The sequence below is a fragment of the Gadus chalcogrammus genome, chromosome 14 (genome assembly GCF_026213295.1).
Source record: "Gadus chalcogrammus isolate NIFS_2021 chromosome 14, NIFS_Gcha_1.0, whole genome shotgun sequence".
Taxonomy (NCBI): domain Eukaryota; kingdom Metazoa; phylum Chordata; class Actinopteri; order Gadiformes; family Gadidae; genus Gadus; species Gadus chalcogrammus.
The window spans coordinates 14,943,645-14,960,895 of NC_079425.1; the positions used below are offsets into that span (position 1 = coordinate 14,943,645).

General features: G+C 43.1%; 2 protein-coding genes across 2 annotated transcripts; both read right to left on the bottom strand.

Moving 5' to 3' along the window:
- Positions 1-3,896: 3,896 nt before the first annotated feature.
- On the bottom strand, positions 3,897-8,935 carry nsun3 (NOP2/Sun RNA methyltransferase 3). Its single transcript, XM_056607811.1, has 6 exons — positions 8,681-8,935; positions 8,169-8,299; positions 6,743-7,539; positions 6,403-6,557; positions 5,005-5,126; positions 3,897-4,492 (listed from the first exon to the last, which is right to left on the bottom strand). Exons 1-6 carry the CDS (start codon positions 8,825-8,827, stop codon positions 4,216-4,218), a joined length of 1,629 nt encoding a protein of 542 aa, XP_056463786.1. The 5' UTR covers positions 8,828-8,935; the 3' UTR covers positions 3,897-4,215.
- Positions 8,936-12,435: 3,500 nt separating this feature from the next.
- Positions 12,436-16,469, bottom strand: LOC130403893 (ATP synthase F(0) complex subunit C3, mitochondrial-like). The gene is made up of 5 exons (XM_056608420.1): positions 16,379-16,469; positions 16,014-16,103; positions 15,074-15,151; positions 13,704-13,885; positions 12,436-13,034 (listed from the first exon to the last, which is right to left on the bottom strand). The coding sequence occupies exons 2-5, from the start codon at positions 16,050-16,052 to the stop codon at positions 12,920-12,922; spliced, it is 414 nt and encodes a 137-aa protein (XP_056464395.1). The 5' UTR covers positions 16,053-16,103; positions 16,379-16,469; the 3' UTR covers positions 12,436-12,919.
- Positions 16,470-17,251: the final 782 nt, after the last annotated feature.

The following is a 17,251-nucleotide window of genomic DNA, read 5'->3' on the forward strand; positions in this document are numbered from 1 at the left end:
AGAGTAGAGACAGACACAGGGAAGGAGAGAGAAACTACAAGAGATAGGAGAGAAAGAGCGCCGGACTGAAAGAAAGAGGGAGAGGGATGAGGACAGGGAGAGATGAGGAGAGGAAGAGATGAGGAGAGGGAGAGATGAGGAGAGGGAGAGATGAGGAGAGGGAGAGATGAGGAGAGGGAGAGATGAGGAGAGGGAGAGATGTGGAGAGGGAGAGATGAGGAGAGGGAGAGATGAGGAGAGGGAGAGATGAGGAGAGGAAGAGATGAGGAGAGGGAGAGATGAGGAGAGGGAGAGATGAGGAGAGGGAGAGATGAGGAGAGGAAGAGATGAGGAGAGGGAGAGATGAGGAGAGGGAGAGATGAGGAGAGGGAGAGATGAGGAGAGGGAGAGATGAGGAGAGGGAGAGATGAGGAGAGGGAGAGATGAGGAGAGGGAGAGATGAGGAGAGGGAGAGATGAGGAGTTGGAGGTGACAGCAGCAGGTGTTGTTGGAAAAGAAAGGAGGCATGCAAGGAAGGTTCTTCCAGAAAATAAAGCACAAAAACAGTTTAGTTCCCTGCAACCCACCTCAAGCCCCATACTGTAGTCTTCTACAGTATGGGGCTTCTAGCCTTCACTCACATTCTCCAGTTAAGACGTGAAACATGAACCTGATTCAGAATGAGCTGGACAAACTCCCGGTACGCGATTCGCGAGAGATAATTGTTGCTTCACGTTATATTATTTATTTATAATCTACTCATTGACATAACCATGACCAATTCGTCGCCAATCTGTTACCTACTTGGGACCAAAAGTGCTTTGATTCAGATTAAATTTGATGCTTTGAACCTAACACCGCCACCTTATCCCTCCACCACCCTACCACTGCCAGGCAGCAGGGTATCAAGAGGGGTTCGTTTTATATCCCCCTAATCAATCCTGTCTTTCCCTTCAAAGTGAAGTCGAGACGTGGGTGATAGAGTGATCACTCCCAGGCCGGGGCCCGCTAAGCTGGGCCGCTTTGTCCAGACACCGTCCTAATGGATGTCTTCTGTCTCTTTCTGGTCACCGACCACCAGGCTCCAGGAGACAAGGGAGCCACCGCCGTCGTCTGACTACATGGTTGCTGTGGAGATCATGTTAGGAAGCCCCGCCCCCACCCCCTCTTCCGTTCCCACTGCTTGATATGTGTGAGCGTGTGTGTGTGTGTGTGTGTGTGTGTGTCTGTCTGTCTACAGATATATGAAATAGTATAAAGTCAGTGGCTTTTACTTTGTGGTTTACAAAACTACAAGGCAGTATTGGAGTAGAGAGGTGTTGAAGTCTCTCATATACAAAATTAGCTGCATGCCAGTTAACAAGTTAAATCATAATAATGAGGACTCATAAGGAAGACGTCAGAGATGCAGAGAGAGAAAGAGTGGGAGAGAGAGAGAGAGAGAGAGAGAGAGAGAGAGAGAGCATCGTCCACCTCAACCATTCATTTAGATTCTCCTCTCTCCCCCCAGCTGCTGTCTGGACGCTGTCACAGCATTGGCCCACGACGGGTCCCCAGGACCTCACGCCCAGCCAAAGTGTTTCTGTCAGAAGCAACACGCTGGGTATGGGATATGCCCTTCACTGGGATGCCCTGATCCCCCCCTCCTCTACCTCCAGCTGTGTAATGCATTGTGAACCAGAGGAGTCAATAGTCCTCCATTATGGTGCTATACCACTGAGGGGAGCGCTTCAGATCCATGTTATCAAAAGCCAGCAGGGAACCTTTAAAGTGTTGTACACAGGGGCGTGCACAAGGAGGGGGCCTCCTGCTGGGGGGACATCTGCAGCCCCTCTCAATCGATATATTATTTGTTTGGACAACCAAACTTAATCCGGTAGTTTAGGGTATTTACTTGTCAGAATCTAACAGAAAACAGGTTTAACTATATGATACACATTGTTTTGTTATGGCCATGTTTGAGGACCAATTTGTGAATGTGATATTTGTTAAGTTAATTGCTAAGTTATGGGGTGGTGTACCCCCCTGTACCCTGTGCCCTGTGCTCACTCCTGTGCTCGCCCTGACGAAATCCACTGGGCTGTAAATCTGTGTTGGCTATGAACACGTGTAGATATTTCTGACAAGTATATCATTAGTTCATTTCCTTTGAGTCAGCGATAAAATGTGCGTGTCCATGTCCGACTGAACGCTCCTTGAGACTGTGGATTTTAGGCTACGGAAGGATTGATTAGCACACAACTTGAGATGTGCTTGACTGGAACAAGTTGCATTTCATTTTTGAATCAGAAACGATCCCAGGTGCTTCTGGCTGCTTTCTGATGCTGAGAGGGCACATGCTGGGGGCCTGGGTCTTTGTGCTTGTGAAGGACCAACAGTTTTCAGGGCAACGTATCCAGATTCAATGCTGATTACACAAAATCATAGAACTTATCTAAATTAAATCTTTTCATCTGTTGATGCCCTGACAGACTCTAGCTACAGTAGATTCTGAGGAGGACCCTAGCTACGGTCTTTCTTTACAGGAGGGGCCCAGCCAGGGTGCCTCTTTACAGGAGGGCCCATGCCACAGTGCCTCTTTATAGGAGGGCCCCAGCCAGAGTGCCTCTTTACAGGAGGGCCCCAGCCAGTGCCTCTTTACAGGAGGGCCCCAGCCAGAGTGCCTCTTTACAGGAGGGCCTCAGCCAGAGTGCCTCTTTACAGGAGGGCCCCAGCCACAGTGCCTCTTTACAGGAGGGCCCCAGCCACAGTGCCTCTTTACAGGAGGGCCCCAGCCACAGTGCTTCTTTACAGGAGGGGCCCAGCCACAGTGCCTCTTTACAGGAGGGCCCCAGCTACGATCTATCTTTACAGGAGGGCCCCAGCCACAGTGCCTCTTTACGGGAGGGCCCCAGCTACGATCTATCTTTACAGGAGGGCCCCAGCTACGATCTATCTTTACAGGAGGGCCCCAGCCACAGTGCCTCTTTACGGGAGGGCCCCAGCTACGATCTATCTTTACAGGAGGGCCCTAGCTTCAGTTCATTTTTACCAAAGGGCTTTAGCTACATTCCATCTTTACAAAAGGGCCCTAGTTTCGGTCCATCTATACCAAGGGCCAACATCGTTTTCACGTGAAGGGTCTCCCCTGAACCCCTCTATGCACCGGAATTGCCCGAAATGAGATGTGTGACGACATCAATGGGTCCACCTATAGACTTCACAAACTTCTCGCTTTAATAAAAAAGATTGACGAATAGACCTCTCACATCACAAGCTTGTGCTTTTCTTTCATTAATGACCTACTTTCCACCATGAAAACATTATTTGCTCCTACAACACAACTAAACATTCCTGTGTAGTAAGACCACTACTCCCATCTGAACTAAGGGGACTGAGGAGGGGTGGGTGTGTGTTGTGATGGCGGAACATATTTGTGCTGATGAACAGAACCTGGACCCTGAAGGGACGTATGAGAGGAGGAAACGGGGGGAGGGATATCTCCCCTATGGTCCCTTTCTCTCCCCCCTGATCTCCGAGTGTGTCTGCTGTTCTTGTAATTCTCTCTCTAATTTCCTCTCCTCCCGTCGTCAATAGCAGGGGGTTTAATGATTCCATCTGGCGGCGCCTTCGCCCCCCTCCCCTCCTCCACCTGATTATGCAAAGCAGGCCTACATTCTGCACCTTTGAAGTGAAAGTGAGGCGTCTCACAGAATCCTTCCCTGAACACAGCGCACCATCGCAGGGTTCGCCACGAGGTCAATGCTACGGTTACCCTGGAGACCGCTAACTTGTCCCTACTTCAACATGCCTTTATGGTGCTAGTAGATGAAGTGCTCAAACCCGTAAGACAGACAGTCTGCTATACCTTTACTTTAGCCCCCCCCCCCCCCCCCCCAAAAAATGAAGAATATAGAAAGTAGGACATTCAGTAAAGTAGTAGATAATTCTCTCGGTCGTTGTGGGTGAACTAAAAAAAAACTCAAAACCTGGGGAAGAGCCTTAGCTGCACAGAGCAATAGTCAAAGAAATGCAGAAGCCTCGGATTCAGCCTAAAATACCCAAAACTTTGAGGAACCGTGTAAAATATAGAACTTGAATAAATTATGTTTATTACGTCTATTATAAAATGACAAAAATACAACATATTTTCAAAATGAATAATTTAACTCACAATTTGCTAATTCTTTCGAAATGCCTCGAGCATAATCAAAGTGTTCATTGGCTTTTTAGTCTCTTGTGTGTACTCTGGGACAGTCAGCCTCGTCTTCTTATCCGACATAAGTACATGGGTCCCCAGGTACGTCCGGGCGTCGGGACCACTAGCAGCCCACAGCGACCCCCGTGGTGGTGGGGCTGGATGAAGGTAAAGTGAGCCCATAAGGGTACGGCTAACTCCTCCCACAAGTCATCAAGGACCGCCTCTGGGCAGCTCTCCAGCACCGCCCCCACCACCTCTGCATTCTCATCAGTGGATAAGGTGCAGGTGGAGTAGACAACCACGCCCCCTGGGCGTACCGCACTCAGAGCCGACCTGCAACACAGTCTTTTTAAAAAGCCTGACATTTCTCTGTACACAAGGGGGCAGCAAAGTGCTTTACAAATACAAAGTAAATCCGGAACTAGCGACTGAGTACTACTACTGTTACCTCTTTAAATTTGATAGCAAAATCTGTTTCTGAAAACGAGTGAAAATGTACCCAACAAAGATTCTCATGGTTAAAATAAAAAGGCGTTCTGACATTTTAAACAGAAACTGGATGACAGAAAGGTTTGTCTTTTATTTTTTATGAGCTTAAAATATTATTTGTTTAAACTAAAAAGCTCAACTACACAGTGGACCAGCCTGTGTTATGGTCAAACATAGTCTTCAGTCCACTTGTCAACATATTTTCATGATTGCAGCAGGGCTGAGCTACCTGAACACCTGCAGTCAGCGGGATTCTGATTAAATTCCTGGGAGGATGGAAGTGGCAGGTAGCCCTAAGGGAGTAGCTATGGATGGGGGCTGGGAGGTGGTGGTGGTGCTAGGCAGGGTTGTGTTACCGTAGCAGCTGAACCTGAAGTTCAGGCAGTGAGGCTCTCTGTTTGAGTCGGAGCTCCCCCTGCTGGCGGTTTGAGGAGTAGAGCCAGCTCCTGTCGTTGGAACAAGGAGCGTCCACCAACACCTATTAGGGGCAGAAACATTAAATGGTGGATAAGGAATTACAGTGAAGGACTAGGTTTATAGTAACCCATAACATAAACTGGTGAAGCTCTACCATGTAATTAAACAAGATTGAAGGTTATATCGGATGGTTCTTTTCCATCACAGGGAAATAATCTTAAAGGGGTAGTTCGGAATTTTGGACATAGGGCCTGATTCCGAAGTGAGCATTCGTATTCTATATCACTGGAGACAGTTTAACACATTTCATTCAGTCCTTCTAGTTGCAGAGTTCGCTCGTGCTAGGCTAGCGCACGTCAACGGGCAATGCTAGCCTGCTATTAAAAACAGTCTTACCCACTCCACAGTACACCCGAGGTAAATCAATTATAACGACAGACTATAAATCTAAATGTCTGTTTAGACGATTATGAGGAATTTGTTGTATCCAACGAACCGTACATGTACGAGCCGGTGTTTTGATGTAAGCCAGCAGCAACAAGCCACAGTTGAGTCCTTTCTGGATCTCGCACTGGAAATTGGTGGAAACTTTGTGGTGCCCATCTGTACCGTTTATTTCTACAATTTCTAAAAGCACACTGAACCATCATGTTGCCTAGTCGTTCAATTGCGCTTCTGTCCCACGCTTCTCTGTTTACGTTCTTCTGTCGTGTTTGGTTACAAACCTAACCAGCGCATAGTAGAATTCCGCTTCTGCTGATAAAGTAGTCCCTCGATGATTCATGCGATGCAAGGTTAGTTTTATTTCTAACATTATTCTATCAACACAGACATTTCAATCTATAGTCTGGCGTTATAATTGATTTACCTCGGGTGTACTGTGGAGTGGGTAAGACTGTTTTTAATAGCAGGCTAGCATTGCCCGTTGACGTGCGCTAGCCTAGCACGAGCGAACTCTGCAACTAGAAGGACTGAATGAAATGTGTTGAAAACTGTCTCCAGAGATATAGAATACCAATGCTCACTTCGGAATCAGGCCCTATGTCCAAAATTCCGAACTACCCCTTTAAAGATAAAGGGTAAGGTCTCAAGGTTAAGTTTGGGTTATTATGGGAGAGATGTTTGTGTTAAGGAAAGGGTTAGTTGAGGATCATAGGGGGGATCAAAGGTGAGTTTCATTACTTCATGTCAACTTGAGTTTTGTTCATTCAATATGTCCCACTAACAAACTCTTGCTGGCGTTTCCTCATTGCTACCTGCTGGACACGACAGGGAAGTGCGACTACATGGAAGCCTAGCTCTTAAAAAAAACAGAAAAAAATAATTCTTCTGCCCACCTTATCGTACGTCCCCGCTTCACTCAACCCAAAAACACGACCGTCCTGATTGGACAGAATCACCCTTTTGCTTAGCGACCATGGAAGGAAGGACTCCAGGGTTTGGGCGAGCCATTCCTTCCTGTGCGGGTCCGACTCGTTACAGCAGAGCAACGCTACAGCCAATCACAAAGCAGCAGGGCAACCAGTCAGAACCCTGACTTTATCATTTATAAAGTCGTCAGTAAGCAAAACATAGTAAAAAAAAACACGATAGTAATCATTTATAACAGTATTGTCATCATTCAGAACATTATAAGAATGTTAGAAAAAGTTGAAGCACAGCCCTCTGTTTGTGTACCTGGGTTGGCCGTCTGCATTATGGCCAGTGCTTTCCCTCCTGGGGCAGAGCAAAGGTCCAGCACCTTCTCACCATCTATGAGCTGCAGTGCCAGCACAGGTAGCAGGGAGGCAGCGTTGAGCAAGTAGTACTGCTTCAGCACACCACGCCAGTGGACCTGGGACGGGAAACGCACAGGCCGGGGATGGAGAAAACACTGTAGCAGGGTGGGAGAGGGGGAGGAAATGGGAAGAGAGGAGGTAGGTGGAGAGGAGGAGGGAGATGTGGAGGTAGAAGAGGGAGCGGAGAGAGAGGAGGAAGGGGACAAGGAGAGAGAGGAGGAGGTGGTGGCAGAAGAGGAGAAAGTGGAAGAGGGAGGGGAGGAGATGGTTGGACAAGAGGAGATGTTGGAGGAGGGACAAGAGGACAAGAGAGATGATGAGGAGGGTAAAGAAGATGAGGACAGAAAGGAGGAGGTGAAGTTTGAGAGATGGGAGGAGGAGGAGATGGCGAGGGTGTCTGTAAGAGGCCTCCGAGGGATAGCTCCGAGGATGGCCTGTGGGTTCTGAACTGTCCCGTGAGCGTCTGGTGTCACCGTAGAGACAGTAGATTGGGTCTCAGCCGCATCTTCTCCTCTTCCTTGTTGCTTTGGCAACGTGATTGCTGGGGAACAAGTTTTTGGTAAAATGGGGCTGTGTGTCTGTGGCAAAAAGCTTGAGAAGCCTTTTGATTGGAGGAGGTTTGTGATGTCATTCAGAGTAGCGAAGCGGTTGAGCATGACACCGTACTGCCAGGAGTCTGGGTCCAAGAGTACAGACCTGCAGGAGACAGTTATATGTTAAAGTTAGAGCTATATCAGTACACCACTATTTATAATTAATTGAGGGAGCCATCTATCTCTAATCAGAAAGTCATACATATACACACATATGTGTATATACACATATATATATATATACACATATGTGTATATATATATACACATATGTGTGTGTGTATATATATACACACACACATATATATACACAGAGAGAGAGAGAGAGAGAGAGAGAGAGAGAGAGAGAGAGAGAGAGAGAGAGAGAGAGAGAGAGAGAGAGAGAGAGAGAGAGAGAGAGAGAGAGAGAGAGAGAGAGAGATTAGGGAAAGAGCAGTATTTAATATCTCACTTTAACGTGTTACAATGAGACTGAGTCCATAAATCATCCATCAATCCTTGTGGATTGATGGATGTACTAACCTGATCCTTCGCTTTGAACATAGACTTGGCCATGTAGTTTGAAAATCGACAATCATTTAGGATATTGATCATTTACACCTACACAACAGCCTTATGTTTCTTTCGAGTACCTCTCATGCGTCAGATTAATCTTTTAGAGATAAATTCCACTCGTTAACCCGGTACCAGTACAATAATAGTACAACAACACCTTCGGAACCAAAGGATTACCTTGCAGAAGGCCATACGTGTCCAAGTTCACGGCCATACTGTTCATCAAACCTGTCCAGCACGGGTTGACAGGGCGGCCTACTTATTTTATTCAGATTCTCATTCTTCTTTCCTTTGAGACCTTTGGGAGTCTGTTAATCAAAAATGTATAAAGACATAGTCCCATCTGAATACATTCATTTGTTGTGAAATTAGATGCAGAAGAACGTTGAGCAGGTTAACTTTGAGCACTACATAAACATTCTCAGGTTCTTAAGTGTATCAGATATTGACATGATAATGACCATATAAGCCCCGTTTGACTCTTGCGAAAGCCTAGCTCTATAAAGAACCGACAGAATTGTTGATGTATCTTACAGCAGACAGTGACATACGCTCCAATTCTATAATTGGAGCGAGCAAAAAAAGAAAGAAAAAAGCTTGCTACAAACTTGGAATCAAAACCTACTGGTTCCAATGTGTATATTCGAAACATGAACGTAGAGTCCGTCTCAATAATGATTATGCATTACCTTAGTTGAAGGTTGTTGTCCACTAAGCGTTGGAACCGAGTCAAAGGTTGAGGAACGAGACCGTATTTGCGTTATAATGTATGTTGTGTACAAGGTAACACACAACCTTGAATGTAATGTTTGTCTTGATATAACCTGCTTCAACATTCGTGGATAATATGTATTAAATAACTAACTTCGATCGGTTTGTAGAACCATGGGATCCATGAAAGTAAAACTGGTGCGTTCTCCAAATGTGCTCTCCGTGCATAGGATTGGCTCCGAAGTATCAAAGGTTCCGGCTATTAATTACCACATTACCACATACACACTAAGCAGCAGGGACGTGCACAGGAATTTTGAGAGGCAGTTGCTCTGACCTGAAAAAAGGGCACCCCCCCCCCCCCCCCCAAAAAAAAACTTGCAGGCTATATGAAGGACTGAGAATAACAGGGTCTTTATTAATATATAATTACAAATAAGTAAAACACTGAAATAACTACTACTAACGATAATGCAGAAAAACATGACTTGAAGAAGAAGAACATAACATGAACACAAACATAATTAAACAACATCCTATCAAGTCACTGATAAGTTTCTCCAAATTGACATTTTAAAAATGCAAAGCTTCAAAAGAGAAGCCTTCAGAACCTCTTCTTTGTCGATTGGTATGTCCTTCTCTATGGACAGCAGGAGGAGGTCAGACAGCCGCTCTTGACCACACTGATTTCGGATTTTTTTCGGAGCACATCACTACCCTGTAGTAATGTGCTCCTCTTAGCTGCCTCCTTTAGTTGTCTCTCTCTCTCCTGAATCCTCCTCTTTTCACTGGGCATTTCGGCTTCACTTAACAATAACAAACAATAGGCTACCCAAAATAGTGATAAGATTTAGGCATGAACCATTTTGAATGAAATAATTCATGTGATGTATTACTTCCATCATTTATTCTTCTTGTTAAAAGGAAATGTTAGAAACTAACTATCAGCAGACATGTAGTTTAGTTTGCCTAAGAATGTGTAGACTATGTGATAACGGGCTGCTTGTCTGCAAGCTAGCTAGCTGTCTGATTATTTAGGCTAAACGTTACGTGGCAAACTGAGCCTGGATTTATGAAGATTGTAATTCATTTCATAAAACGTGATGATGATTGTTTGTTTGTTATACATCTCAAATTCACCTTTTCCGAGAACATCAAGGCAGTCGTCTCACAGGTGCCGGTGTTCCGGTCGCGTGCAGCGCTGCTCACGCGGCAACTCGCCGCCTCCATTAATTTCAATGGGGGAAGGGCGGCAGAGGGGCGGCGGCAAAAGCGGCTGTTGCCGCGCGGCAGAGTTTGCCCTCCCCCTACTGACTTTCACTCTCAGTGCCCGAACGGAATTGAATGAGGCAACGGATACTTTATGAAATGTTTCGAGTGGCGATTTTTATAGGCCTACATGAAATTCTGCATCCATTAAATGATTAAAAAAAAAAAAACTTTTTTTTTTTTTTCCTCGGAAGGGCAACCAGAGTCGAGGAGGGCATATGGGCAGTTGCCCAAGCAACCTGAGCAACCCCCCTGTGCACGTCCCTGCTAAGCAGTATTCAACCAATGTTCATTTTTGTATTTACATGTATTACAACCCTACTCATTAATGCAGAATAGTTAGGAACTTTGTTCCACTATCCTGATGACCCTTTATATCAGGGATGGGCAACTGGCAGCCCGCGGGCCGCATGCGGCCCGCATCCTCACTCAGTGCGGCCCGCATCCTCACTCAGTCAGGCCCGCACATAATAAAAATATAAAATAAAAATAATAATAATAGTAATAATAATAATAATAATTGAACGAGTTACAGAAAACTCGGTCAAGAAAGATGAGAAGAATTCATAGAATTCGAAGGCAAAACCATGCGTCTAGTTTGCTTAGAAGCGAAATCAGTCATTAAAGATATCCACTTAAGTCGCCACTACAACGACTACAACTGCTTGTTGGTGTTTGAGTTCATTGAGTTGTTGCACTTAATGTTGGGCCACTGTTTTTCAGTTTTTTGACTTCATTGATTGATGATGTATGTGAGCCCTTTGCACTGATAAAAATACTGACCATTCATGTGGCTCTTTGAGCATGGAAAACATGAAATGAATGTATGTTGGTTCAATTTACATACCGTACATAGGTTATGATTCTGGATGATATTTTAGGTAGTGGCCATCCCCAAAATGCACCAGAATACAGGAAATCATATCTACCAAATTCAAAATTGTGTAGCTTCTCTCAGCTCACGTTTAGTTGAAGTGTGCACTGCAGTCATGTGGCCCTCCGATGGTTATGATAAAAAATGTGGCCCTCTTTATCATGAAAGTTGCCCATCCCTGCTTTATATCAATGACCTAGTCTATGTCTCTGATGCCGTTCATAAAGTGTTATTTGCAGATGATACCAATTTGATCCTGTCTCACAAAAATATTCTTGACTTGCAGGAAGCTGCAAACATGGAGCTGTTGAAAGTGGACACATAGTTTAAGTGCAACAAATTATCACTAAATATCAATAAATCAAACCAGTAATGTGGAAAATACATGTCTCTCAATCAATGGCCATTGAAAGAGTGAAATCAACAGTTTTTGGGTGTAGAAATTAATGAATGTCAATTTCAAAAGGCACATTGATCAATTATTAAATAAACTTTCCAAATATGGACTATTTTTCAAAATAAGACATTTCCTCCCACTTTCAGCGCTCCTTACACTTTATAAATCTGTTTGAACCCCACATCACCTACTGCAATATCATCTGGTGCAATACATTTCCTAGTCATCTCTTAAAGTTAGTCCCTTCAGAAGAGAATTATACGTGCAATATCCTGGTCAAAATTCAATGCTTCAACAGCCTCACTGTTCCACTCATATGGTCTCCTCAAGCTTCCTGAAATCAACACCTATAACAATGCATGCACAATGTAACAGGTGGTATATAATATAAACACCTGCCTATGTGAGCTTGTACCTATCTCTCGTCCACTGCACACACACTATACCAGGAAGAAACATTTGATAACTGGCAAAGTAAGAAAACTGAAGACCACAGATATGGAATAAGCTTGAAGGCTTCATAAAAATGTCGTAGGCCTTCTTGGAATTTTATTTATTTTAAAACAGAAGTTGTTATCCTCTTACATATGACTAATAGGGTGGTGGAATGGATGTTTACGACCTAGTGTTGTCAGTATGTCTGTGAGATGTATGTCGTGTTCTCTGTGGAAGTGTGTGCCTGGGATGAGGCTATGGATGTGTGGATGCGTGGTGTATGTATGCATTATATTGTGCTCTTGTATTGTCCTGCACCTTAGCATGATGAATAAATAAATAGATGTAAAAACAAAGTCGAGAAACGCTGAGCTTAATGAAACAACAGGCAAATGCACTGTGACGCTACGGGAATGTAAAGGAAGTCAAGTCAGTCCACCTGCGATAAGCAGCTGATTCTGAACGAATTCCTCTTCAAGATGGACGTATTCTAACGCATTTTTAGTCAATGAAATGTTAACACTACAGTTTATAATTGACCATTTAATTTCAAACATTTTAGGGGAAGCCGAGCTACCCTTGCAGCATTAGAGAAATCGCCACTGGTATATTATTATATTGGAAAACCCTAGATGGCTTATTATTTAAAAAACACATGGGTATATAAGGTCAACAGTTAAAATGCCCCCATGTAACCTACTTTATAATTTGCAAACAAATTCCCAAAGCACAAAATGAACGTTGATGTACACAAACCCAACAACTTTCAAATGATTGAAATACATTTATTTTAGTGTGTTATATTCCATTTTCTTTTAACAACAAAGGTACAATAAACAATGCCATTATAAAACCACCAGTTTAAAAACAGCCAGCACTACAGACAGTGAGACATGAGCGGGTCCATGATTCATTCTCAATGACTTGGATCAGTCTAGCCTTTACTAGGATCCTAGTCTAGTTGAAACTAGGACTAGTATCATAGTTTAAATTAACCTACAGTAGTGGCTGCTGTGTGTGTCATATATACACACACATACATACATACATACATACATACATACATACATACATACATACATACATACATACATACATACATACATACATACATACATACATACATACATACATACATACATACATACATATATATATATGATGAGTATATTCAAGTGCTGCTCTGGTAGTCATGATGACGGTATGGACCAATAGTAGAGGTTGTTGTGGAAGAGGATTTGTTTACATGGCGAAGAGGATGAGGAAAGCCACCATCAGACAGAAGAGACCCATGGCTTCAGAGAGAGCAAAGCCCAAGATTGCATAGGAGAACAGCTGCTGCTTCAAAGATGGGTTCCTGGAGAGAAAAAGAGAGCAAGATCACCAGGGAGTGGACTTCAGGATGCTACTACTGACTCATCATGTCCTGTAAAGGGCAATAAATCCATAACAAATACCGAATATTGATTGTCTTATGTGTCCATATTATATCCATTATATTGACCGGGTATTCGCAAGACGCTCACGCTCTGCAGCAAGCCAGTCACAGTTGATTGCCGCGGCGCTGTACAGCGCACGTAAACAAAAACTAAGCTAAGGTTAGCATTTCACTAAGCATTTATTTTCCTCCCGAGATCCTGCTAATGTTGTTATAAAGTAAAGGGAAACAAGATATCTATTCTTCCTCCACCTCTCTCGCTTCTCTGCTTGGTGTCGCTTATATTTTGCCTCCCTCGCTCTGGTAACGTCACGTAGGCATACGTGTAACAACGAAGCTCCGAATACTGATTTACTGTTACAGAGATGTGTTAAAAGTTTAGAAATCCTATGAATGCTCGACGCTGTGATTCTACTTGCTGTTCCCTGTAGCTCTTGCATTTCTCTTACCATAAGCCATTGCATGCCCAGTTTAAATTCTGTACTAATTTGCCCTGCATTCATCAACTGAGGACCCCAACCTGCACGTTGCTCACTAATGACAACTTTTAGAACAAAACTACAGCAACCACAAAAAAAAAAAAGTTACCTGGCATATCCGATGATGAGACTGCCGAACACAGTGCCGATCCCGGCGCCGGACCCGGCGACGCCCACTGTGGCAGCGCCTGCTCCGATAAACTTAGCAGCAGTGTCAATGTCCCGGCTCACTGCGCTGGTCTGGAAGCCACGGAGCGCCACCTGCTGCTGGGAGGCCAGGAACGAGGGAGCCTGGGGAACGCAACCAATCCTGGTCAGAATGAAGATAGAACTACTATGGCACTAGCCGACACTCTGGCTATTGAACACGTTCATGTTAGGGTCCTGATCAATAAATCTAGGTTTTGACCCTTTATTTTGGTCTAAAATGCTTGTCACCAACTGACAAAAACCTTTATTATTATTTTTTACAATCAACTATGTATAGCTTACAGTGTTAGGAACGTTACTTTAAAAAAGTAATTAGCTATAGTTACTCACTACTTGTTCCAAAAAGTAACTGAGTTATTAACTGAATCACTTTATAATAAAAGTAACTAGTTACCAGGGAAAGTAACTATTTGCGTTACTGTAAAAAAAGAAAGTTGCTATACGTCAAAGAATTTGGATCTTTCTGAGAAGTTTTCACTTGGCCTTAATGTGTTAAATGGTTGAACGGCCCATTCAAGGCCCTGATATACTTCCAACTGAATTTTAATTTGCTTGGTTGCAAAGGCTGTGGAACATCTGCCGAATACTACAGAAAATGACAACTTTTCATTGGATTGCTCTGGATTTGCCATTTCCGCTGCTTCACCGAATCTGATTGGTGTGTGCGTGTGCGTGGGGCGCACGTGTGCGTGGGGCGCACGTGTGCGTGGGGCGCACGTGTGCGTGGGGCGCACGTGTCCGTGGGTGTAAAAACACTGGCTCTGATTGGCTACCATGAAACATGACTCTGCCTTAGCCAATCATAATTGCTTATCTCATAGTTAACCCACCCGGTCTCCTCACTAGCAGTTTGTGTTTGGAGCCAGGGGTGTGTTCGGATTACGCAGTTTATACAATCAATTCATAGTAAAGCACCGGATTTAAAGTACCGTAACAGTAACAGCGTTGTAACAACGGAAACAGTAATTATTTAGATTACCCCGTTACTGAAAAAATAACTGCGTTACCTTATGCCGTTCTTTTAAACTGCCTTATTACAAACACTGACAGCTTATAAACATTAGTCCTATAAAACACGCAGCCAGTGGAAGATATGCTAACTCAACGTGTTTTTATATTAGTGACTGCAGAGAACAGACAGATAACTGTTGTTATACTGGAAGATGTCGGAGTCAAGGGCAGATGATAAAATGCTTGTCTCCAACTGACAAGCCTTTGCTTGCTTGTCACTAACGTGTCCCTCCCATCCCAGTACAGAGCAAAACCTACCTCCACGCTGCCAGCATCGCGTCCTGACACCACATTAGCAGCGAGGGGTCTGTAGAGAGCACGCGCTCCAGCACGCAACTGTAGTCAGGGAACACAGAGCATAAAGAAGGATGGAATTATTGACCGGTTTCAAGCACGCGGCTTAAGATAATAGATAAAAAAATAAGTAAATTAAGGCAATATAAAACATGCAAAACAGGATCAGATGACGACTTGATTATATTAAGTACAATGTATATAGATAGATACAAATTAAGATAGAATCATTTTACATTAAAAGTTACATTAAGTTATTGACTTCGACATAGAATATCAACACATTGGATCTCAAGATAAGGGTCCTTAAAATGGCCAGCAGATATACCTGCTGGCTCTGCTGCAGAAGCCAGAGGATTAAGGGACATGACCTTTGATTTATCCCATAGGGTAGGGAAAGTACCAGTGTGAGGGAAAGGGACAAGCCTATGTCTGGCCTTAAGGGATACAAATCTGTTTTTCATTAGTCCTGAAATACACGCAGTCAGTGGTAAATAAGCTAACGCAATGTGTGAGGTCATTTATATTAGAGACTGCAGAGAACAGTTATACAGGAAGATGTAGGAGTCAAGGGCAGATGATACGAGAGCTTGTAATTAATTTTACAAATCAGTAGCCAATTTAAAGACTATTGCATATGCAGCATACATCTTTAAAAGGTAAAACCATGATCAGATATCTGATCATGTGTTATCAGGCTTGTCCTGCTCATAGAGGACAGTCGGGCTGCTAGCTGTGGACTTGACATTGCTGGAGAACTCACCTCAGGTAGATAGAGGACAGAATGCTATTACATGAGATTTGACTTCATTACGTGGAAAAATCTAGCAACATTTAACTGAAGAATGACAAAAAGAGCGCTTTCATTCATCAATTCAGTCATTTATTATATTATTCTACTCACCAGTGAAGGGGTGGAGACGAATTTAGCACAGGCGTACATAATGATGGGATAAAGTGTTCCAATACACAGACACGACTACCTCGAGTTAATCTGTGGAAAGATAATTAGAAAACTGAGAACATTATAGATTATGCTTTCATGGGAGTGCTAACTTACATTTTAGAAAATAGAGCGAGGCAAACTAAGGTCATGTCTGGCTACACATGAAGGTAGATTTGACTGAAAAATAGGTCATAATAATAGAAACATGCTTTTAGAAATGGAATAACATCACATATAACACAATTGTCATCGTTGTTAGACTTTGACAATGCCCAGAAATTATAAATTAAAGATGACAATGAGCGGAGAGGTTTTGCACTTACCAGACTGTGCCAGAGGTCGGACGGTAAAGGACTGCGCGTGCTCAAGAGAAACGACAACTTCCGGGTTTTAGACGGTATGGCTAAACCAATCAACGCGTTTCTTTCATTCAGCTGTCAAACCGTTGTTTCAACAAATTTTATTTTTATTTTACTTATTTGTTTATTTGACAGGAAGAATGCATATTAATAATACATTTTGTAAATATGCCATATTTAGCCAGAAGGCTAGATTCCATCTGCAGTCCTTGGCAGATGTAACAATAGGCTCCCTAAAAAGCAAATACCAAATTACAGGAAGAAATATATATTTTTTAAATTAACTAAGATAAAAGCAACCGACAAATTATATGTAGCAGTCTTACATATTCTATATTCAGATTCTCACGATTGTATTTCTGTCATTCAGATCTGATGGGTCTGTATATATTTGGTCGTTTGATTATCGTTTTCAGATTAAAAAACGAGTTGTAATTAAAAATGTATATACAAGGTGTTTTTTAAGGTATGAGCAATTGCGAGCATCTCACCAACATACGTTTTTCTAATGCCTCCTCAAGTTATTTAATTACTTCTGAAATTATCTGAAATTGGATATCTGAAATTATTTACAGATGGTTCTAAAGATCCCAAAGGACAATGTGGTATTGGCATATATATTCCAGAATTTGAAAAAGGATATGGATATAGAGTGGGTGACTTTATCAGTATACTCAATCGAGATGGCCTCAATAATAACCGCTCTTAGATGGGTTGTAGATACTAAACCTCTTAGATCAGTGATATGTACTGATTCTATGGCAGTAGCCTACTACAAAGTTTTATAACAGATAATTCAATACGTGAAGATTTGGTGATAGAGGTAAAGCATCTTCT

What these genes read in the sequence shown, in the direction of transcription:
- nsun3 (XM_056607811.1), bottom strand. Translation starts at nt 8,827, where the DNA reads ATGTTGAAGCAGGTTATATCAAGACAAACATTACATTCAAGGTTGTGT. An exon ending in GACAACAACCTTCAACTAAG is followed by an intron (nt 8,300 to 8,680) that starts GTAATGCATAAT and finishes TTTGATTAACAG; the next exon opens with ACTCCCAAAGGTCTCAAAGG. An exon ending in CTTCAGGTTCAGCTGCTACG is followed by an intron (nt 4,493 to 5,004) that starts GTAACACAACCC and finishes ACTGTGTTGCAG; the next exon opens with GTCGGCTCTGAGTGCGGTAC.
- LOC130403893 (XM_056608420.1), bottom strand. Translation starts at nt 16,052, where the DNA reads ATGTACGCCTGTGCTAAATTCGTCTCCACCCCTTCACTG. An exon ending in TCGTCTCCACCCCTTCACTG is followed by an intron (nt 15,152 to 16,013) that starts GTGAGTAGAATA and finishes CCCTGACTACAG; the next exon opens with TTGCGTGCTGGAGCGCGTGC. An exon ending in CTCATCATCGGATATGCCAG is followed by an intron (nt 13,035 to 13,703) that starts GTAACTTTTTTT and finishes TTTTCTCTCCAG; the next exon opens with GAACCCATCTTTGAAGCAGC.